The sequence below is a fragment of the Bos javanicus genome, chromosome 2, assembly GCF_032452875.1.
Source record: "Bos javanicus breed banteng chromosome 2, ARS-OSU_banteng_1.0, whole genome shotgun sequence".
Taxonomy (NCBI): domain Eukaryota; kingdom Metazoa; phylum Chordata; class Mammalia; order Artiodactyla; family Bovidae; genus Bos; species Bos javanicus.
In genome coordinates this window covers 97,813,395-97,838,360 of record NC_083869.1, presented here as the reverse complement: position 1 = coordinate 97,838,360, position 24,966 = coordinate 97,813,395, and the positions used below count along the sequence as shown (strand labels likewise).

Here is a 24,966-nt window from a genome sequence, read left to right as displayed (position 1 = left end):
AACATCCTGGGACAGACATGCTGCCTTTGTGCAGACTACACAGGAACATGAACAGTGTATACAGAGAGCCTAGGCCTGTTTCCCTTTAGTGCACGGCTCTGTTTAGAGATCCAGCCACTGCTACCAATGTGACCTCAGCGTGAAGATGGAATGAATGTGCCTTGCTGTTGTTGAGACACTGGGATGAATGGCAGCAGGACCAGGGTCCTGGGGGGCCTATCTTTACCTGCCGCCCCCGCCATATGCTCATCCATGCTGAGCAGGAGCTCCCAGGCAGCTGGCTGGATGTCTCCATACATCTCCTCTGTCAGAATTGGTGCGGCCTTGATCAGCAGAGATAAGGGAGCAGGCGACAGGCTCATCACCTGCAAAAAGATGGAAATGATGTCTTAAAACCATCGAAGACACTGGTTGTTGTCCTCTTGAAAGTTAAGTGTCGCTTCTCTCTCCATTTTCCTTAAATGACCTTAAAATACTTTTTAAAGTGGGAACATATCTGGCATGATGTATAGTAAGTAAGCTTTATACCCTATTAGTTGATGTATAATTGTCCCAAATTATATTATTTTAAAACACTTTTACCACAAAAGTAATTTGTAACCACTTAGGGAGTAAACTCAGAGAAGGCAATGGCACCCCACTCCAGTACTCTTGCCTGGAAAATCCCATGGATGAAGAAGCCTGGTAGGCTGTAGTCCATGGGGTCACTAAGAGTCCGGCATGACTAAGCAACTTCACTTTCACTTTTCTCTTTCATGCATTGGAGAAGGAAATGGCAACCCACTCCAATATTCTTGCCTGGAGAATCCCAGGGACAGAGGAGCCTAGTGGGCTGCCGTCTGTGGGGTCGCACAGAGTCGGACACGACTGAAGCGACTTAGCAGCAGCAGCAGCAGGGACTAAACTGTAGAATAGGTACAACTCTCTGAGAAAAAAGGATTTTAGTCAGTAAATCTTTGTGTTAAAAGTCCGGTGGACCTTCACAGCATCTTATTTTCCTTCCTATTAGGAATGATTTCCACTGAAAGCTGTGAGCAGCCTCTAATTTATAAAGGAGTTCCATTCAGAAAGTTAGTTTTCTAAGCCAGTGAACTTGGATGGTATTTCTCCTTCAAAATATTATACAGTGTGGTTATTAATCCAGGTTAGCCCACAAAATACTATTTAATTCATTATTATAAATAATTGAGGTAAAAAATGTCAGTTTGGGGCAAGCCTGTCTTTAGCCATCATTTAAAACACTTTCTAGAAAAACATGAAATTTTTTTCTCTCTTCCCCTGGAAAATGTATTATGATTTAGAGTTCAGGTTGTAATAACAACATAACTTTGTGAAGCCCTGGATAAGTAGGTAAGTGTACTATCTCTTTTAATTCATGCAGTGATCCTTTGAGATGGGTCCAGTGTTGCTGCTGCTGCTGCTGCTAAGTCGCTTCAGTCGTGTCTGACTCTGTGCGACCCCATAGACGGCAGCCCACCAGGTTCCCCCATCCCTGGGATTCTCCAGGCAAGAACACTGGAGTGGGTTGCCATTTCCTTCTCCAATGCATGAAAGTGAAAAGTGAAAGTGAAGTCGCTCAGTTGTGTCCGACCCTCAGCGACCCCATGGACTGCAGCCTTCCAGGCTCCTCCATCCATGGGATTTTTCCAGGCAAGAGTACTGGAGTGGGGTGCCACTGCCTTCTCTGGGGTCCAGTGTTAAAATCCCCATTTTAGAGATCAAGCAACTAAAACTAAGGGAAATTAACTTAACTTGCCCAAGGTCCCAGAGCCAGAGCAGCAGGTATAGGATCTGAACCCAGATTGTCTCATTCCAAGACCTGTGAGCATCACTACCACACACTGGTAGGAAGCTGGCTCCACTAGAGTGGAAGGAGGCATGGTTCTAGCCAAGCTTCTTTGTCTTTATGGAAGTTGGCTGTCCAGCAAGAAGGGGTTTTTTTTTCTTGTATACTTGGTAGCACTCTTTCTCACCAAATTAGAGGGAGCTGTTATGCCAACACTGTGCCAATTGGCATTGTATATCCCAAACTTTTGTTGTTGTTGTTCAGTTGCTCAGTCATGTCCAGCTCTTTGCAACCCCATGGACTGCAGCACGCCAGGCTTCCCTGTCCTTCACTATCTCCTGGAGTTTGCTCAAACTCATGTCCATGGAGTCAATGATATCATCCAACCATCTCGTCTTCTTTTGCACCCTTCTCCTCCTCCCTTCAATCTTTCCCAGCATCAGGGACTTTTCCAAACATTAGTAATAAGGATATCTGAAGTTCCCTCCCTATTCCTGCTTCATGAATGTTTTCAAACCATGTATTAATACCTGTAGTCTAATATATTTCAGCATCCCAGAGTCCTTCTTCCCCTCCAGGTTGGCATCTGAAACTCTCTTCTTCAGAGAAGGTGTTCTCAGGCATGATTTATCTGAGCACTGGAAAGAACATGAGACAGATGACAAAGCGTGTTGTGCACTCTTAAAATCCAGCAATGCTGTTTCCCCCAGTTCTCCAGATAACCACTTCTAACGCACCAGATGATGTAAGGCCTTTTAATGGGTCAGCACTTTCTGAAAGCGATAAAAGCAGTTAAGTTAGTTATGAAAAGGGCACTTAGAGATGTTTAGCAACAAACTCCTCTTTTACCACTGAGGAGACCAGGATCCAGAGAGGTGGAGTAGCTTGCTGTGCTAAATCGCTTCAGTAGTGTCCAACTCTGTGCGACCCTACGAACTGTAGCCTGCCAGGCTCTTCTGTCCATGGGACTTTCCAGGCAAGAATATTAGAGTGGATTACCATATCCTTCTCCAGGATCTTCCCGATCCAGGGATCAAACCAGTGTGTCTTACATCTAGTCTGCACTGGCAGGTGGGTTCTTTGCCACTAGTGCCACCTGGGAAGCCCATAGGGTAGCTTGACCAAACTGCGAAGCTGGTTATTAGCAGAATAAGGAAAGGACAGGCTCTCCCGACTTCCATTTCAGGGCTAATTATATTTCCACCAAGCTGTTAAAAGCACAAATCTTTTAAAATATTGTGAGTTAAAATCCACTCTCTCTAATAGTCCCTCTAAAGGGTTGGATGCTACAAGTCAATCAATTGGAAGAGAAAATATTTCACAGGGAAGTGTTAGGAAGTGAAAGGTAAAAGACCCATCAAGGAAATATGAGTTCATAATCATCTATCATTCAGGTAAAGTGTTTTTTTTTAATCATAGTTGTCTATATGAGACAGCAGCTCTTCTTTCAAACCATCCCCTCAACCAGCTTAAAATAGCCCTGACTCACTAGCACTCACACAGAGGAGACAATTTCTTCCCCTGACTCTGTACATGACAAGGAATGGAGTGGACAGTGCAGCTGGAAGGATGGTCACTCTGATGTTGGCAGGCCCTTGTTTATTTATCCTGAGTCCTCTATTTTTGCACTCCAGGCTGTGCAAAAAGGGAATCCATCCCTTTGCACAGTATAAGGGCTCATTTGTTTTTCCAGTGCTATGTCAATGAAACACTCTCTCCCTCGATGCCAAGGGAAAAAAAATGAACTCCTTAAGAATTTTTGAACAGAGCTTCACAGTGTTACAGATGGAAATATTTTGAAAGAAAAAGCAAAGCTGAAACTACATGCATGTTTCAAGAAAGTCTTTCAAAACTGACAAAAAGACCCAAGACAATGCATCTATTATGTGACTGGTATGGAATGAACTTTTAAATGAATCTACTTGGAAACAAATGAACCAGAGCTCTCGTTGTGTTTTCTAAAGATTAAAAAAAAGTGGAGGCATATACTTGGGAACACATATCATTTGGGGAGAGAAATTCTGCATTGTTTTTTTTCCCCTTGTGAAAGTAAAAGCAATATGTAATATAAATATTGTGCCTGTTTTATATAATTTTAAAGCTATTCTAAAATCATATATGGCAATCATTTTCCATATAAATGTAGCAGTATATCTGATTTACTTTTTTTAAAGTCAAGGTATTCAAAAAGCAGCAACTTTCTGCTTTTATTCTATTTATAAAAAACACATGCAAATTGCAGAATACCTGGAAAATACAGAAAAACTATGAAGAAAGAAACCAAAATCTCCATAATACCCAACTCAGGGATGGTCATTGTTTTATTTCTTTCAGACTTTTGTCCCCCTACACAGCAAAGCTGTGATGATACTATGTATGTGGCACAAAGTTTTGTTTTTTAACTTTTTATTTTGTATTGGGGTATAGTAGATGAACAATGTTGTGAGAGTTTCAAGTACACTGTGAAGGGACTCAGCCATACATACACGTGTCCATTCTCTTTCAAACTCCCCTCCCATCCAGAATGAGTGGCACACAGTTTTAAACATTTCATTTCATTATGATAGTATGATGATGATTTCCCCAGGTCATTACAGTTCTTTTAAAATATGGTTTTTTAATTTTTAGAATATTTTATTGCTTTCTCATTTGGCTGGACATTTTGTCCTTTCAGGGTTACTTCTGAATAATACTTTTGATTAATTTATGGGAATTTTAACCAGGCAGATAAAGAAAAATACTCAGAAGAAAAAGGACAAACATTTATGTCTCTCACACTCTGGGACATGTAGACTTCTGTTTAATCCTGTCTGCTGGGGACAGAGGGTATAAGTCAAGCTTCTCAGGTATCAGATATGTAGTATCCCAGCATGCATGCTTAAGCATGGTGTGTTCTGCCAGCTTCAAGATAATTAGGGTGTTTGTTATAGTGGAAAGGGAAGGGAATTGGAAAGGCTTTTACACTAGGGTGATGGACTAATAACTCTCCTTAAGTGTCCTGTTTGGGCCTAAAAGATAGATATTAAAGATGGGTACACATGTGAGGGGCATTTCAGTATATTACATGAGGTTCCTGAAGTCCTATACTGGTGTGACTCTGATTCAGACTAACAAAGTTATCATCAGTTGCTTTTTGATTTGGTAACTTGTTGTAGGAGACTAGTTTTGAAGGCATCTGTTTGTTATTAGTAGGGGCTTCCCAGGTGGCTCATTGTTAAAGAATTTGCCTGAAATGCAGGAGATGCAGGTTTGATTCCTGGGTCAGGAAGATCCCTTGGAGTAGGAAATGGTAACTCACTCCAGTATTCTTGCCTGGAAAATCCCATGGACTGAGGAGCCTGGCAGGCACAGTCCGTGGAGTCAGAAAGAGTAGGACATGACTTAGCGAGTAAAAAACAACAAACAAACAACCTTTTATTTGCATGATGCATGATAAGTCACTTCAGTTGTGTCCAACTCTGTCTGACCCTATGGACCATAGCCCAACAGGCTCCTCTGTCCATGGGATTCTCCAGGCAAATACTGGAGTGGGTTACCATTTCCTTCTCCAACCTTTTATTTACCTCTCCTTTTAAACTGAAAGGAGAAAAAAATGTTTTATCCACTCCAATTACCTCTTTAGGTGGCTCAGAGGTTAAAGCATCTGCCTGCAATTCAGGAAACATGGGTTCGATCCCTGGGTTGGGAAGATCCCCTGGAGAAGGAAATGGCAACCCACTCCAGTATTCTTGCCTGGAGAATTCCATGGACGGAGGAACCTGGTGGGCTACAGTCCACGGGGTCGCAAAGAGTCAGACATAGCAAGTACTAATTGAACATGTACTCTATTTAGAACATAGCATTAGACAAGGTATGGATATATAGGAAAAATAAAAAAATTCTTTGGTGAATTTACCTTTAGGTGAAAGTGATATATAACAAGGTTAGAAGTGCACTAACCAGGCTAATGGAACATAGTGAGGCTTTGAGCACTGAAATGAAGATTAGCATATTGATCAGAGTTAGAAGGGTTACAAAATGTAGTAGCTGCCATAAATATATTCTGCCACAAAAACCGATTAAAAAGGAAACAGGAATGAAATACCAATTGCTCTTAGTCTTGATTTTAATCAGAACCACTGCTTTTAGCCTTGATTTATGGCCTATTCTGTTTTCATCTGGGCTCTGGAAATGTGCACATTGTTCATTTATGTGACAAATTCAGAACAAGCAAATGGAAACATCATGAGAAAATGAAAAGAAAAAGCTTGAACAGGAGGCTGGCATTTTGGAAATATAATGTTTATCACTGAAGACTCAGTACATCTTTTCAGCTCTCCATTGGCATGACTAATTTAAATGTGTTAAGGTTAGGGAACATTTACCCTTGTTTCCTTTCCCTTTCCCTTTCAGAAATGTGGGATTTCCCTCGTGACTCAGACGGTAAAGAATCTGCCTGCAACATGGGTTCTATCCCTGGGTTGGAAAGATCCCCTGGAGAAGGGAACGACTACCCACTCTAGTATTCTGGCCTAGAGAATTCCATGGACAGAGGAGCCTGGCAGGCTACAGTCTGTGGGGTTGCAGAGTCAGACATGACTGAGCGACTTTCACTTACACTCACTCTTCAGAAATGTGAGCAATCTGTAAGGTTGGTAACATTTTCTGCTGCTTCAGGCTGCTTTGTCCTTCATGGCCCAGAAGTGGAGGGCATTCAATGAAACACGCTAGAACCCTAAAGCCCACTCGCTCATTCAATATTATTGTCCCTTTGCTGTAGTGAGGTTCTCTGTTAGGTATTACACAGAATACAAAATGTGTAAGACTGCCTCAGTTCTCGAGAAGTTTTATAATTAAGTGGCAGAAGATAAATAGGGGTGTAAGTAGCCCCATTTTGTAGGCAGAGGGATCTTAAAAGCTCTCAGTGCTATATCACAGGATGAAGACTAAAATCCTTCCCACAGCCTCAGAGGACAAGAGCACAGACGACCGCAGTACATAATGAGGCTGCACAAGCAAGCAGAGAGCAGGCCAGGTTGAACCTCGTCCTCAGCCTTGGTGCTCCCTCTTCTCTCTGGTTGGAGAGTTCTGTATTCAGTTAACATCTGGGCATCCTTCAGCCAAAACTCATCTGTCACTTTATTGGAGATACTGCCTTATCTCCCCCGATAAGTTCAAAGTCTCATTCATAAGATCTCTCAGCACAGAGTTTTCTCCTTTATTGTGCTTATTCTGCTGCAATTTTACACCAACTTAGGGATGCTTAGTTGATTAATTTCTGTCTCTCAGCTAGACTGTGTGCATCATACAAGGACAGTGCCATATCTCTGTGGCTATTATTATACCTAGCCCACAGTATGGACTCAGTATGGTCCATAAAGTCTTTAAAATTTGTTGAATAAACACATGGATTGATGGATGAATTAATGAATGAATAATATGAAAAGCAGAATAAAACACCATTATAGTTTAGAGGAAGAAGGGAACAAAAAAATGAAATTAATCATCCACCTGCAGTGTCCTGTGGTGAACACTAGGGAGATCAGAAAAGGTTTCAAAGAGGAGGTGGCACTTAAATTGGATCTTGAAGGATGTTTGGGTTCAGCCACATATAGATTACAGGTGAAGATATGACTGGAGCAAAGGTATGGAAGAAATCTCAGCGTGTACATGATGAACAATGAACATTAGTTTGGTGTATTTTTATAATTTTCAACATATTTTATAGGTTTTCTTACACAGGTAAGGGAGTTTTTATAGGAAGGATAGCTTATCTAAATAAGTTTTCTTTGGATGTAGTATCATTTATGTTTGAGATACATACATGCACAAATATGTATATATATGTTTATAGATAGGTATGTATACATATACATTTCAAACATAAATGACATGTCCATATATATGTATACATGTATAAGAATATATGCACATATATATTTTTCTTTTTATGTCATCATTTAGCAGTTTATGTAATTTTCCCGCCTGATCTTTCCTTAGAATCTGTGTTTTCCGAATATCATGAGATGTAAGAGAGTTTAATTGAAAAAGCCCTGACTTTGATAATCCATGTTCCTAAACTAAAGGCTAGCTGAATATGTTCTAGGTATTGTGGACAATGGGATTGTGGACAATCCCATCTTTTTTAACTTCAATGTTTTCATCTGTAAAATGGAGTGAAGAGTATCTACTGAACAAGATTTGTAAGAATTTAAAAGTACATTGTCAATGATGTATACTTTGTCATACACATGTTTCAGAAAAAACACTAAAAGGTCATATCCCAGAAGGGAAATTATCACATTTATGAGATGTACAAGATATACAATTTTTTCTTTAGGAGCTCTTGTATTAGCCAAAATCACTTCCTTGTACTTGCATACTTTAAAAAGAGTTGGACTATAAAGAAAGCTGAACACAGAAAAATTGATGCTTTTGAACTGTGGTGTTGGAGAAGACTCTTGAGAGTCCCTTGGACTGCAAGGAGATCCAACCAGTCCATCCTAAAGGAGATCAGTCTTGGGTGTTCATTGGAAGGACTGATGTTGAAGCTGAAACTCCAATACTTTGGCCACATGATATGAAGAACTGACTCATTTGAAAAGACCCTGATGTTGGGAAAGATTGAGGACAGGAGGGGAAGGGGACAACAGAGGATGAGATGGTTGGTTGGCATCACCGACTCAGTGGACATGAGTTTGGGTAAACTCCGGGAGTTGGTGATGGACAGGGAGGTCTGGTGTGCTGTGGTTCATGGGGTCACAAAGAGTCAGACAGGACTGAGTGATTGAACTGAACTGAATTAAATAAATCCCTTTTTCGAATGCTAAAGCATTACAAATTGCTATACAACTCAACTGTGCATTTTTGTTATTGCTTATATTCTCTAGTTTGATTTGCATTTTATTGCCACCCTTCCACCTTACCAAACTTGGCTCACAAACTCTTTAGTAGAAAGATCCTCTGCTCCACTTACTTATTTTTTGTTTCTCCAAGGATATCTGGCCTCATATTATGCCAACAGCAGGTTCCCAATGAACACTCACTGAGATGAATAGGTATTATATAAAAATCTTTTGGCAAAACAACTTGGGAGAAGCAGCTGCAGACGCGGCCAGCAGCACACAGTGGCCATCATGCCTTCTCGGGGGCAGGTGGGTAACTCAGGGCTTCCCTGGCAGGAGCACGGCAACCCTGGTAACTGTCTTCATCTTCAGCCAGCTCAGCTGTCCAGTTGTCAGGAAAGTACAGCTGAATACTGAGAAAACGTAATCATTTCTCGAAGATGTTTCCTTTAGTCTGATTTGACTCTATTATTTGTCAGTGAAAAGTTGGGCTATTTATTACTTATTTCTTAAGATAAAACTGTATCAGTTTCCTGTTACTGCAAAAAAAAAAAAAAAAAAAAAGGACCACAATCTTTTTGGCAAAAAATAGCACAAATATTATTTTGGCAAAAAATAAAAAATGATTTTAACAGTTTTCTAGGTCAGAAGTTGAAAATGGACTGGCAGGACTGTGTTCCTTCTGGGGAAATCATTCATTTCCTTGTCCTCTCCAGCTCCTAGAGGCTGCCTAGGCTCACTACCCTGCCTGACTTCTGCTTCTATTGTCGCAACTCCATCTCTGACTATGTTAGGCCCACTTGGATAATCCAGAATAATCTCCTATTATATGATTCTTGATTTATTCACCCAGGCAAGATCCCTTTTGCCAGGTGAGGTAACATATTCATGGTTCCAAGGATTAGAATTCAGATATCTTTAGGGGGACATTATTCTGCCTACCACAACAACTCATCAAAAACGCCCCTTTGAGTTTATATTTATTTGTCAAAATAAGACAAAACCCACAAAAAGAGTCTATATTTGCTCATGGACATGATGGCAAAGCACTTGTCTTTTCTGCACCAAAGAAATGGCAACACACTCCAGTATTCTTGCCTGGAGAATCCCAGGGACAGAGGAGTCTGGTGGGCTGCTGTCTATGGGGTCACACAGAGTCCGACACAACTGAAGTGACTTAGCAGCAGCAGCTTCTAAAGTGAAAGTTTTAGTTGCTCAGTCGCGTGCGACTCTGCGACACCATGAACTGTAGCCCACCAAGCTCCTCTGTCCATGGAATTCTCCAGGCAGGAATACTGGAGTGGGTTGCTATTCCCTACTCCAGGAGATCTTCCCAATCCAGGGACTGAACCGGGTCTCCTGCATTGCAGGCAGATTCTTTACCAGCTGAGCTCCCAGGGAGGCTACCCGTTATCTATCTTTGCTCGAAACCACACAGACCTGTAGCCAGGTTTATACCACTGCAGTGGGCTGAAATTTGCATTTACAGAGAAAAGATTGTTAGGACATTTTTTCCCTCTCACTGGTATATACCATGTGATCATTCACTCACCTCTTTCTGCTTCTTGCCCCGGAGAGCTACGTTGCTGATGCTGTTGCTCTCACGGAGGGAGTCCACAGTGTCTCCGTAGAGCAGCTTAATGGCCCTGACCAGCCGGGCACAGGAGCGGCTGTGGTGCAGGTAGCAGTGAGGGTGACAGTAGTCGATGTGGGTGCAGATGAAGCTCTGCTGGTTGCACAGCAAGATCATGACCTGGAACACAGACATCACTGAGGCTCAGCCAGGGCACAGGCCAATCGTGAGCCACGATGTGGGGTAGAACATGAAAAGTCAGAACGTCAACTCTCCTTACTGGGTCTTAAAATCACAGTAATTCCATGAGAGAACAGTAATTCCCACAAGAGAACAAAGACTTACAAGCCTTTATGTACTTGACTTCTTTTGCTCCCTGGATTCACACTTGATAGAAAGCTCTTTTTGAAACAATAAAAAGTTCAGTGATCTTCAAAAACTTGGAAGTGTATGATTCCCAGATATTTTCAAATGATTCCAAACTTAAAATATATTATTTTTTTCAGCTCTGATGTTGTAGAAGGAGCCCGTAGAAGAGCAGAAAATGATGAGAAGTTCCATCCCAAAGGATTTGGCTGGCCTTTGACAGCTGTGGGATGTCTTTAACTCCAGCCCACCTACATGGAACTTGAAAATATTTCTGTATCTTCCACCCTGGCCTCTAACCTTCAACTGGGCTTGAATCCACTGTAGAACTTCGTTTCCTCTCTCTACAAACAATTTGCTTTCAGCTTTGGGTTATTCTAGCTCCTCACTTGTGGCTTGATCTGGCTCAAATTCTCATATCTCCTAGACTTCCCAAATAGGATTCCAGAAAAGAACTCAGTTGATTTAAAGGATAGGGTTATTTTAAGAAAAGGAATGAAGGCCCTAGGGTTTAAAACTTCTTAAGTTGCTTTCCTAAAAAGGGAATAGCATTCCTAAAGATGCAAGTTTAGTCAAATCTGCATACAGTAATCTTTTGAATGATTCTGTCCTTTATGAAACTAGTTCCAACCCCAACACCTAACCTGTGAGGTGCCATATTGGATGCAGAACATAAAATAAGTCTACATGAATAAGACCAATCAGACCTACTAGGCAAGGATGCCATGCATTTCCTTGGAAGAAGAGGTCTGCTTACCATGAGACAAAGGTAAACAGTAAAAATGCACTCCTGTCAAAGTCATCTAACAATATCTCACACTCTTCAAAGTTTAAAAAATACAGGTTTTGTGTGAGCAGAATATCCAGATCTCTCTCAAGATTCATTGAAGATGCCCAACATTTCTGTTTATACTGATATGAGGCAGGGCACAAATAAGAACTGTAAGGTTTCCCTTGTTATTCTTGAACCTGGACAAAACCTGGTTCTTTGACTAACAAAACTGACAAACTTCTAGCAAGACTGATCAAGAAAAGAGAAAGCAAAGATATAACCTATCAATATCAGAAACAGTAAAGGCACATCACTGTAAATCCCACAGAATCTAAGATGATCTTAAGAGACTATATAAACATCTATTTGCTAATAAATGTGAATATTTGGATAAAATCAACAAATTTCTAGGGGAAAAAAATCAATCTGCTTAAACAGATCCCAGAAGAAACAGAAATCTGAATGATTTTAATCATATGACATTAATTAAATATATAATTAAAGACTTTCCTACAAAGAAATTTTTAGGTCTAGAAGATTCACCAGTTATTTTGAAAAAATATCTCTGGTCTTAAACACAAACACTTCTAGAGGGCTAACATGGTACAGAAAACTAAAATGCATTATTGAATAAAACTGAAGCAATTCAGGACTTCCCTGGTAATGCCAGCAGATCAGAACACACCTGCCAATGAAGGGGACACAGGTTTTATCTCTTGTCCAGGAAGATTCACATGCCAGGGAGCAACTCAGTCCATGTGCACAACTACTGAGCCTGTACTCTAGAGCCTGCGCCAAAACTACTGAGGCCCGTGCGCCTGGACCTTGTGATCTGCAACAAGAGAAGCTACCACAATGAGAAGTCAGCAAGTAGTCCCCAGTAGCCGCAACTAGAGAAAGTCCGAGCAAAGCCATGAAGACCCAATCCAGCGCAGTCAAAAAATAAACAAACAATTAAAAAACATGAAAATAAAATTGAAGAGATCTTAAATAAATAATGGAGCATAAGTTACGGGGGGGTAGACCACTTTATACATTAGAAACTTAATAAAGAATTTCAATTCCTCAATTTTAACTATCTTTATATTCAATATAAGGCTGCTGTAGAAGCTTTTTTTATGGAAACTAACAAGGTTATTTTAATAGAAATGAATATAGCCAAGAATAGACCATGTCATCCTGAAGAACAGAGCTAGAGGATTTACACTTAAGTGAGCGAAAGCAACCAGACACAACAGAGTACCTAGCATATGACATGCATTTCAAAAACAAACAACACTAATCTTCCATGTTAGGATAGTAGTTACCAGGAAGGGAGGGTAGTATTTGGCAGAGGGCCTGGGTAGGGCTTCTAAGGTACTGCTAATGTTCTTCGTGACTTGGTGGTGGTTACACAGATGTGTCTACTTTATGAGAATTTATTGAGCCGTGCACATAGGTTTTGTATGCTTTTTAATATGTAGGTGTGACTTAACTACAAAGTTGACTTTAAAAATAGTTATCTCAGAGATTCTCAAAATCAGCTGGTTCTGGGAATCAGCCAGTTTCAAGGGCTATCCCTGTACATACCAGGCAATGTGACATACCAGGCAGCCCTTATCTGACCCTACTAGAAGACAAATGAAAGAGGAGATGGAGACATTCCATAACTAACATCAATAACAGTGCTGCCAGTACCCTGCCAACTGTGGATCTTACATATTACTTCCTGAGCTTTCTCTTCCTTTCTTCATGCCCTTGAAGTACAACCTGTGTTTGGGACTCCCTCTTGCCTGTGCCCTCAGGAGAGCCCTTTGAGGTGTGACCTTAATCATAGAATCTCCATGTCCTGGTTTACAGTTTGGTAGAATGCAGACTCAAGACTGACACCATGATCTTGCTCTCAGCACTTGTGAAAACTTGTGTAAAACTGATCATGAGGCCTTGACTGTGTTACCCGAGTTCTCTCGACCACCAACCTAGCCTGGTCCCTCAGGGTTCTCCCTGACTGACTCACAAGCCAACCATAACAAAGGACCCTTGGTCTTAGAAAAGGTTCAAATGAATACAGTCCAGCAGAAGACCCATCTTAGTGAGGATCCAGAGGTTCAGCTGAAATGTGAACATATAGATTTCTAAGAGGCTGAAATGGATGGATATTTTTAGTACAGTCTTTTGTCCTCTCTTCACAGATCTGCCCCCAGTGCCAAAAGAAATTGATCTCAGGGCTCTTTCTGAGACGCCTACTTACATGAAGCCATGACATGTTCCTGTGGTAATTTTCCTCCACGCCGGCTGTACTCATGCCCTCGGGCTCAATGCTGGGCTCACTTGCACTCCAAGGACTCCCTTCTTCAAAAGAAAAACACCAAGAAAGGTTGTACTGTTCTGTCTCCCTGGAGAGCACATTGCTATGGTATCATGGTCCATGCTTTTGAATCCTAGGGCACACTACCATGGCCAATGGGTTACAGGGCATAGCATTGACTTTAGTGGAGGAATATTAATAGGAGATGTTCCCTTTACCACCAGCTGAACCAGCAATTACAAAGACATTTATGATCTCTGTTACAGTGGCTTCCATTTTGAGACATGGGAGCAGAGGAAAAAAAAAAAAAAAACACAGAGCCAAGTCCTTGAATTGCTGAGATGAGCAAGTTATTGGTTGAGTGTGCCCAAACCCATTCCAGACTGCCCAGACCTCGCAGGTGTAGGTAAGTAGGGACACCAGCCAACCTGCAGTGGGCACAAAGGGTGCTGTCACCTCCACTGGGACTGTGACCACAGCTAGTGTAACTGCTCTTCACACCAGCTGGCTTTGCTATCAGAGCTACTTCAAAGATGGGTGGTGCCTCAAAAAAAAGAAGGGAATTTGGAAGTAAATGTGCCCAGTTGTGGATAACTCTTTGTCCAAATTCCTCTCTGAAGGAGACATGTCGCAGGAGTTCTTAGTATACTAGATATACTAGATAGTATACTTAGTATACTAGACAACAAAGCTTTGCGCTCCAATCTACCAGCTTTTCTGGATATTTTCTATGACAAAACTATGCCTCTAGCTTGGACAGTTTGACTTAACTGGTTAGGCTAAAGGGATCAATTTAAATAATTAATTCAAATAATGTTTTTCCCCAAACTAACTGATGATACTGTTACAGCTCAGATCTGAAACTAAAGATGGCATGAGGCTTTTTTTCTATTATGTTCTTGAAAAATAGGCTGAATCTCAATTAATGCATAAATTAGCTATTTTCAAAGGGAAGGGTGGGTAGGTGTAGAAACATTTTCTATTTTAAATTCTCTTTGATTAAACATACTCAGCTCCTATTTCAGCAGGCTAAATTGATAATTTATCCACATTCCCTGGGTAACTTCTAACTAACTTCTGAAATAACTTACTTATAAAGAAGAGCTTTCCATTTTGGTTTTCACACAGGGACTGAATGGCAAAGAATATGTACTTCAATTTTTACCTAACAAATTCTAGACAGCTGGTGAGTTCTACTGGCATGCACATTTAATCTTTTTCTTGTCTCTTAAGATGATGATCAGGCCCATAGGACTAACATATTTTGGGATTCACAGTCTCTTTGGGTCCTATGGTGACAGTCTACAACTCTAATATCCTGATTGTATATAAATCTGATTCTCAGGAGTTTGATATACTTTATAATAATTCCTAATTTATCTTTAGAGCATCTTTTCACTGTGGTTAAGGAGCACACAGAATTATTCTTATTGGGTAACTGGGAAAAACAAATTCCCAAGAAGTTAAGTGACTTGCTGAAGGTCACTAATCATTAGGTGTAGACAATCTTTCCTTTCTAAAATTTTGGTTGTTTTCACTGAGAAAGAGAGACTTTATTTTACAGAGTACATTAAGTCAGCTTAACATCAAGAGAATGTCTACATTTTGCTTTAAAGGTCCTGTTCAGAAGTATAAAGGCATAAAGCATTTGGATCTCAAAAAAAAAAAAAAAAAAAAATCTGTCGTCGTCACTAAAGTATTTTCTTTCCCTACTGTAGACTTTATATCCTCCCTGCTCAAGCTGTGGTCCTTGAACCAGCAGCATCAGTTTCACCACAAAGCTTGTTAAAAGGGCAGAATCTCAGCCTCCTATTTCAGAGATGCTGAATCAGATTCTACGTTTTAACAAGCTCCCAGCTGACTCTGCACAGTAAGGTTGGAGCAGCCCTGCTCTGGAAGGCAACATCGTTTACAGACCCAGTGGGTACTCTAACCTACGACTCTGCCCTCCGACTATGGACCTGTGAGGAAATGGACTTGAGCTGTATGGGGATTTGGGCTCTGTCTTCCTACCCCCCACGTCCCTGCACACACCCACTCCTCTATGTTACCTAGGTCAGTGACAGTGTCCCTGCTTTGGGACAGCTGCAGCTCCTCAGCCTCAGACTCTGAGTCCTGCCGTGATAACTTGCTGCTCTTTAAGCTGCCGACCCGGCGAATGCTGGACAAGGAACCCCCCTTCTTCACCTGGAAACTGCGGGTTCCTTTAATCTGGAGCAGGCGGGAACCTCCTATCCTGATCTTCCTGCTGGGAACTGTATTAAAAGAATAAAATAGGGCTTTTTCCCCCTTAGTTCTCCCCAGTAAGCGTCAGAGCCAAGCTCTCCCCAACTTTGTCACTGAACAACCTCTTCTCTGCTGGTCTGGACAAGGAGCTTCTCCCAAGTGCCCAGCCAGGCAGCTTTGTTGGACGGGCAGGAGGCTGGGTCCACCAGGAAGGGCTGGTGCAGCTTCTTTCTTGGACACACAGCTCATCGGTGCTGGGAACAACCTGCTCTTTCTCTCTGGCCCAGAATTCACAAGCATGAGTGTGCCCTCACCATGGAGTCCTCCAAGACTGTTAGCATGTTGACATAGCATCATTGCTTGATTTCACAGAATCATCAGTCATGTGTTTTTGTCTTTTGAAATAGGACAGGCAGATTTATGTGAGTTTGGGAAACCCCATCATGGGAAACCCTTTCATTTGGGAATACCTCAATAAGAAATAAAAACAACAGTTGCTTCACTCTCCAACAATCAGCAGTGGGGTCCGCTCGGCTCCTCAGCAAAGGCACTAAAAGAACTGTTTTTTCAGTGGGGTGCTTTGGGTGAACACGAGTGTGAAATGGTTCCATTTTCAATGCGCCTAGTGATTGCTCCTCTTAGTCAAAAGGTTGGGTGAGATATGAGTCCAAAGGTTGCAACACCCTGCACCAACCTTACAGTCTACATACACCAAGAAGAACATGCATTACTCCTCTTTAGTGTTCTGGAAGAAACAGTCATCAGTGAGGAAAATTAAAGGGTAAAAGAAACACGTTCAGCTAGAAACCTACTTTTCAATCAAAAGCATCCTTATTTCCCATAGTCATATCCACACCTCCTTCCTTTTCCTCTGAAGATCTGGGATTGTCACATACTGATACTGTAAGGGTGATTCTGAAAGTTCAGGGCTTCAAGTAATACTCAGGAAGGGGCTGTTTTTTTAAGTTTTCCTTCTTAAGACATGAACAAGATTTCTTACTAATTATGCAAGATACAGCTATTAATATTTTAGTCCCAATCAAGAAGATTGCATTTTAGTCTCAAGTTTCTTACCCATAGGAGAGTTAGTCTGTGACTGTGATAGAAGACTGTACCACTCCATAAAATGTTAATTAAGTATACACTTTTAGTGACATTTAAAGGAGCCTAGAAGATATGCTGTTGAATCATGTGAAATGTTTAATCTCTAATTTATACCCATGATTGAGAAAGACTAAAATTATCACCACTCAGCTGGCAATGGCTTCATGGAGCTCCCTGAACACATCTGGATAGAATTTCACATCCAGACAGAAGTTCTTGCAGCACAGTTGAATATATTCCATAAAGACCATAATGCTCAATTTTAGTAATAGCACAAACTCATCCACTGTATTTTTCAGTATTATTTTTAGGCACAATTGAGACTTTATGACTTATCTGAAATGCATTTGAAACAGAATATAGTTATTTTTAAAGACTATTAATACAATTATGTCAAAATAGACTGGGAAGTAGACAAAAAGATTAAAGAAAGAATTTAAAAATTTTACAGAGGCACACTTTGTCGTTCTTTGTTTGATTTCATGATATTTTTCTGCTTACAAATATAGTACAGTAACCCCAATTTAATATGCTGCAAAAAAATTTAACTTTGAGAACCCTGTTCTACTACCAAAGATAATTGGAAATATCATATAATTCAAAAAATAATATTCAGAATGGCATTGGTTATTTACAAAGGACATAATAGTTAGGATTCAGATTTGGTAAAGTACATCCATGACAATGAGAACTAATATTAAAGAAACAAATTCATCTATATTGGATAAAACATTGCTTTTCCCTTTTCTCTAACACCACATCATAGCAAGTCCTGCTGATGCAACACTTCCAAATACAGGATTTTGAAAGCCCCATCACCTATTCCCTGGATGAATATAACCAGCAAACTGTACTCTCTTACCTCTACTCATAGAGTTAGAATCATCTTTTAAATACATAATCACAAATACAAATATTATATCACTTTTCTGGTCAAAATCTCCCAACAACTATCTGACACATTTAAATAGAATTAAATTTCTGACCATATTTACAGACCCTATTTATTTGACCTTTGCTCAACCCCATCTTTTAACACTCTTTCTCCAATTCATTCTATTGCAACCATGTTGGCCTCCTTGCCCTTCTTCACATGCTCCCATGTTCCTGCATCAGAGCCTTGTTCTCAGTTATCTCTGTTTGGAAGACTTTCCTCTCAGCCCTTAGCATGACTGGATTCTTCACATCATGCAAGTCTCAGCTCAATGTCACTTGTGACTAGAATCCCTCCTACTCCAGGTCACTACCAATTCTCTGACTCTAACTTGATTTCCTCATACTATTTATCTCTACTTGAAAGTCCAGAATTTAATGTTATTCATTATTAGCTAATCTAAACTAAAATATACATGGGAAATTTCCCCTGTTTATTGCTATATTCTAGGAACCTGTAATAGTGCCTGGTATACAGCAGATGTTCAGTACATGATTACTGAGGAATCACACATGTCTTGGTATCTGTATTCTGGAAAGCCAGTCTTAGTTTGTATCTGGAATATGGATAAAATGATATCAGATCTTGCTCGGAGATTTTAGTTAAGACATTTTTCATTCTAAGGATGATTTCATATTAGTTTTCCTTTGTAGAATCCCAACTGTCCTCAGGTTGTTTATTTCAAGAACTGACATTTTTAGATGTTATACAAACAGATGGTGTGAAACTTTAAATACAATTTTAATAATCTGAGTTAGCAGGGTCCCTGCGGTCCCCGTTTTCACATCGGCTTTAGCATCTGGTATCAGCTTGTTAAAAGGATTAAGGAGTATTTAGGAATCTTTGAGAAGTTTCTTGCCAACTGGTAAAGGACATTTTATGAATATGTTCTCATTTTATTTATACTTCTAGCTTTCTGCTCTTAATTTATTAAATAGGTTCATATGATCCCATAGCCATTCTATGAGAAGAAAAATGCTTGTGCATTTGAACATTAAAGGCAATTTACATAAATGATAATCATGAAATTAATGTTCTTAAAAATTAATCAGATTTTATTTCTTAAAATGATATAGAATTTACTCTGCTGAAATGTAACCATGTCAGTATTAATGCTTTTTGCTTCAACTACTTTAAATAATAATTAGCATATAATTTTGAGTGGGGAAAAAAGTCCCTGTAGGATATGTTTAAAATATGTAAGTTTCACAGAAACAGAATCACAGATATAGAGAACAGACTGGTGGTTTCCCAGGGAGAAGGAGTCGGGTGATGGAATGAGAGGCTGGGGTTAGCAGAGGTAAACTTTTATATATCTAATGGAAACACCAAGGTCTTTGCATACCACCGAGAACTATATTCAATATTCTGTGATAAACCATAATGGCCAGTCCAGGTTCGATGCACGATACTGGATGCTTGGGGCTAGAGCACTGGGACGACCCAGAGGGATGGTATGGGGAGGAAGGAGGGAGGAGGGTTCAGGATGGGGAGCACATGTATACCTGTGGTGGATTCATTTTGATATTTGGCAAAACTAATACAATTATGTAAAGTTTAAAAATTAAATAAAATTTAAAAAAAAGAAAATTAAAAAAAAAGGAAAAGAATACAAAAAAGAATATATATATGTCTAACTAAACCACTTTGCTATATAGTAGGAACACAACACTGTAAAGCAACTACACTTCAATTTTTAAAAAGTGATAAAAAAAGATGGAAGTTTCTCATCATATGCAGCCCTCTTTGTCAGAAGTAGAAGTATTTGATTTTGAGTTTATTTTTGTGTATGGTGTTAGAAAGTGTTCTAGTTTCATTCTTTTACAAGTGGTTGACCAGATTTCCCAGCACCACTTGTTAAGAGGGTGGGAAGATTTGGGAGAATGGCATTGAAACATGTAAAATATCAAGTATGAAACGAGTCGCCAGTCCAGGTTCGATGCACGATACTGGATGCTTGGGGCTAGTGCACTGGGACGACCCAGAGGGATGGTATGGGGAGGGAGGAGGGGGGAGGGTTCAGGATGGGGAACACATGTATACCTGTGGCAGATTCATTTTGATATTTGGCAAAACTAATACAATTATGTAAAGTTTAAAAATAAAATAAAATTTAAAAAAAAAATAAAAGATATATGTACTCCTAAAAAAAAAAAAAGTAGAAGTATTTGAATAAACCTTGACTTGATACTTCTTACTATCAGAAACTGATAAAACTTGGCTAATTCTTCCTGCAACATGGTTTCTGTTCACCATAAATTCAACACAATATATTTACATTTTTAAATGTTGTGACAACACTCTGATCTTGAAATTTTAAAAAGGTTTTTTTACCAGAATATATCCACTCTTTACAAAGTTTTAAATATTTTAAATATGTTGTGTTTTTCCTTATTTAGGGCTATACTTTTTCAGATTTTTTAAATTGTAGGTTATTACAAGATGCTGAGTATACATCCCTATGCTATACAGTAGATCCTTGTTGTTTATTTTATATATAGTACTATCTCCTCCTGCCCCACGCCCTGCTATCCTCTTTGGTAGCCACAAGTTTGCTTTCTATGTCTGTGAGTTTATTTCTGTTTTGTAAAAAAATTCATCTGTATCATATTTTAAAATTCCACATATAAGTGATACCGTATATTTGTCTTTCTCTATATTCACTTAATATGTTAATATATAGGTCTGTCCATGTTGCTACAAATAGCATTATTTCATTCTCTTTTATGACTCATATTCAATTGTATGTATATGTATGTGTATATACACACCACATGTTCTTTATCCATTCATTTGTCTATAGACATTTAGATTACTTCCGTATCTTGGCTATTGTAAATAGTGCTGCAGTGAACACTGGGGTGCATGTATCTTTTCTAATTAGTTTTCTCCAGATTTATGTCCAGGAATGGAATTGCTGGATCATATGGTAACTATTTTCAGTTTTTAATGACCCTCCATATGGTTCTTCATAGTGGCTGCACCAATTTTCATTCCCACCAACAATGTAGGAAGGTTCTTTTTTCTCCACACTCTCTCCAGTGTTTATTATCTGTAGACTTTTAATGATGACCATTCTGATTTTCATGAGGTGATACCTCGTTGCAGTTTTGATTTGCATTTCTCAAGTAATTAGTGACATTGAACATCTTTCTATGTGCCTGTTGGCCAGGTCTTCTTTGGCAAAATATCTGTTTAGGTCTTCTGTAGGGATATTTCTTTTGAGAAACATGTATTCCTTGAACTACCAAACATTTATGGAGTCACTGACTACAGAAAATATACCAGTGGAGAAAACTGTCTTTGACTCTTTTTACAAATATGCTGATATTCACTTAATGGAAATTTGTTAGAAAAACACTGAAGGGCAATAAAATTTAAGAAATACAAAAATCAGAGAAGTTAACAATTTAAAGGAAGCTTTAAAGAGCACCTTAAAACTTTGCAATCTTTAACTCATATTTAGGATTTTCTGCCTGGGTTCTGATCTATATGCTCATAATACACATTTTTAAAAAACCAATGATGATTATTTATTATTTCCTAATTAGAGACTGTGTCCTTATTGAGTTTATGTTTTACTTGCATTGTTCATTTAAGTTAAAGTGAAAGTCGCTCAGTCGTGTCTGACTCTTTGCGACCTCATGGAATTCTCCAGGCCAGAATACTGGGGTGGGTAGCCTTTCCCTTCTCCAGGGAATTTTCGCAACCCAGGGATTGAACCCAGGTCTCCCGCACTGCAGGCAGATTCTTTACCCAATGAGCCATTAGGGAAGCCCAAGGATACTGGTGTGGGTAGCCCATCCCTTCTCCAGGGGATCTTCCCAACACAGGGATTGAACTGGGGTCTCCTGCATTGCAGGTGGATTTCTTTAACAACTGCACTATCGGGGAAGCCCATTGTTCATTTAAGCTCTCAGCATTACAATGTAGTAGGTGTTAATAATCTAATTTTACAGAGAAGAAAATTGGCTTAGCAGCTAAACTTGGACAAGGTCACATAATTAGTTACTCTATTTCACCATTTTAAGATGCACCTTTTTTTTTTAACATTTGAACATCTCTGAAATTGAGATTTGGCTTACAATTGATGCCATCTTAAGATATCACTAGAGCCAAGTGGTACTTGTGACACACTTGCCATTGCTTGTGTTCGTGTGAATATCTAAAGCACCAGCAACAAAGCACCAGCAACAAAATGTACAAAATGGGTGCCAGCGTCTTTTAAGTCTCAGGAGCTGAATGATAGTTGGGTGAAGGAGTAGGTGAGGTAGTAAGTCATGTATGTTCGGCAACATTCCTGAAACAGGAATTGAAGGTAGGCTAGCTTCATACAACTGCACATTGGCTTATGTAACAAGCACCAAGAGCTTTACAGATTCATTTAAGAAATGATGTATTACTAACATTCTGATGACACAGAGGACATTATCATACGTAAAAACACAGACAGTGACAATTTTGAGTTAAAAAGTGATTAAGAATTTGAACTCTGAATTGCAGATAGTTTAGGAAAACTAATTAGTTTACTTTCCTGCAGAGAGAATCATACGGACTGGTAATAAAAATCTACATCTAATTACATCTGAAAGTCTTCTTTCAATAAGAATAAAACAAATTCATTGATAAGAAAGCATTGTGTAAGAGCTGAAAGGGGAGTATTTTTCCTTTGTTACGGTATATAAACGGAGAAGGCAATGGCACCCCACTCCAGTACTCTTGCCTGGAAAGTCCCATGGACTGAAGAGCCTGGTGGGCTCCAGTCCGTGGGGTTGCTGGTAGTTGGGCACGACTGAGCGACTTCACTTTCACTTTTCACTTTCATGCATTGGAGAAGGAAATGGCAACCCACTCCAGTATTCTTGCCTGGAGAATCCGAGGGACAGAGGAGCCTAGTGGGCTGCCATCTATGGGTTGCACAGAGTCGGACACGACTGAAGCGACTTAGCAGTAGCAGTAGATGGTATATAAAATAATGGTTCATTTGACAACGAATGGCACCTTATATTCAATGGGGTATGGAGAGATGCTGAGCTAGAGTTCAACTCCTAACTAGCATGATGGCCTAGTTGAATGAACACTGTTAGTGCTGTATGGAGCCAATAATTTGGATTTCTTTCAGTGCACAGTTCTGCAGTTTAGACCCAGACCAAATATCCCTTGAGAAACCCAGAAACATGAATTAATTTTTGCTTTATCCATACCTTTCTTCTCTTCAACACCAGCATCTGATTTGAGGGTGTGGCTACTACTGTGAAGGGAATCTTTTGAGTCTTCATTTTCATCCAGGACTCCAGCAAAGCTGATCTTCCTTTCATATCTGTGCCGGTCTAATTCAGGGTCCAAACGAAGTCTGCAGCTCTCCAAGTCCTGCAATGTCAGTGGGGAGCATGTGAATGAAGGCGTCTCCCCAGCACTGCATTGGTCTTCTGGCAAACCTCACTCCATTTTGAGTAGCACACACAGCATTGAAATAGCCAATTCCCATCTACCTTATACCAGTTTCAGACTGTGGCCATGAAAACATTTTCCTTAATCCACAGGTTAAGGATTCAATTGCAAGCCCAGGTTGTTACCTGTGCTTCTGACCAACTGGTTACAAATTGAAGGTTCCAACAACACCCCTCCTCAGTTCAGTTAATTTGCTAGAGGTGGTAACAGAACCCAGAGAAATATTTTGCTGACTAGATCACTGGTTTATCATAAAAAATATATATATAGTCAGCAATAGTTAGATGGAAGAAATGCACAGGGCAAGGAATGGGGTGAGGGTAACCAAGCTTCCAAGTCATCCAAGGGCACTGTTCTCCCCAATTGTCACATGTTCACCAACTGGAAGCTCTCTGAACCCTGTCCTTTTGGGTTTTTATGGAGGTTTCATTAAATAGGCATGATTGATTAAATCATTGCCACCTAGAGGTGAGGGGAGTGGGACTGAAATTTTCATTTTTCTAATCACTCGGTGACAGCTGATCCTTAGGTAATCTAGAGGCATACCACAAGTCACCTCATTAAGACACCTTGGTCACCCTTCTTAAGAAATTCCAAGGGTTTTAGGAATACTGTGCCAGAACTACAGATGAAGACCAAACATATATTTTTTATTATAAATCATCATATCACAGAACATAAACAGAAAACAAATAGCAAGGTGATGTTGGAATTCAGTCCTAAGGATTAAGTAAAATTTGCTCAGCAAACAGGTAGGAAAAGGCAGTTCTGGCTTAAGAAACCTCGTGTATGATAACAATATCAGACAATGGGAGAATCACTCCTTCTCTTTTAGGAAGACTTCAAATATAAGAGGGGATCCTTTTCCATCCACTTATGAACAGAATGATCCCATAGCCGAAAGTAGGGAATATAAGTATTTAGTAGGAGTTCAATCTGTGAGGTGAGCATGGACATTTGATTTGTTCAATGAAGAGAGACTCGCTCATGCTGAAGATCATACTTAATCATTAATCTATAAAACACTTTCAGACCTGATAAATGAAAAATATATAAAATGCTAACCTTATTTTTATACAGTGATTTTTTTCTAATTATGACACAATAAGTCCTTAGATTCAAGTAGCTTGAAAAACAAAAGATATTTTGAAAAATCCAGTTTGTACGGAGATTAAAACCTTAAGCTTTTAACTGTTGTTAATAAATGAAACTTTTAGACTCTATAGTTTCTTTTCCCTTTGAATTAAGAATAGAAGTTATAGTTTGGTACTCAGAAAACTGTATCAAATCTAGAAAAAAGAAGGAACCACATGGAGTCTATTTAACATTGTCAAAAAATGTTCTAGGATATAATTGCTCCTCTGAAATTAATCCTTTTTAGGAAAAAGAAAACAACCTAACTACTTTCCAGTTTGGCAGCCAAATTTAATTAGATAAGCTTCTTAGTTGAGACAAAAAGTAATAACAATTTTGATTCTCTAAAGTAGTTATTTCTTCCAACTTCTTGTATCTACTAGTCAAAACCCTACTTATCTTTCAAAGCTGTGTTCATATATGATCTCTTTCAGGAATGTCCTTCAGATTTTTCCAGCCCCTTCTTTGGCTAGCGTTGGCCCTCTGCTCCTTTCTTGTGTGTTGTTCAT

At 39.6% G+C, this 24,966-nt stretch overlaps 1 protein-coding gene across 15 annotated transcripts in view; it reads right to left on the bottom strand.

Annotated features, from left to right (window-relative positions):
- The window catches only part of UNC80 (unc-80 homolog, NALCN channel complex subunit), a 231,215-nt gene that overhangs the window by 85,076 nt on the left and 121,173 nt on the right, over positions 1-24,966 (bottom strand). For 11 of the 15 annotated variants that reach the window (XM_061383689.1, XM_061383579.1, XM_061383649.1 and 8 more), the window contains exons 26-31: positions 23,077-23,242; positions 15,660-15,863; positions 13,552-13,652; positions 10,163-10,363; positions 2,317-2,424; positions 227-365 (exon numbers count right to left, since the gene is read on the bottom strand). In XM_061383689.1, coding sequence (XP_061239673.1) covers positions 227-365; positions 2,317-2,424; positions 10,163-10,363; positions 13,552-13,652; positions 15,660-15,863; positions 23,077-23,242 — 919 coding nt within the window. The remainder of the gene's footprint in view (positions 1-226; positions 366-2,316; positions 2,425-10,162; positions 10,364-13,551; positions 13,653-15,659; positions 15,864-23,076; positions 23,243-24,966) is intronic. The other 4 variants (XM_061383660.1, XM_061383671.1, XM_061383680.1 and 1 more) reach the window with 1 other exon arrangement.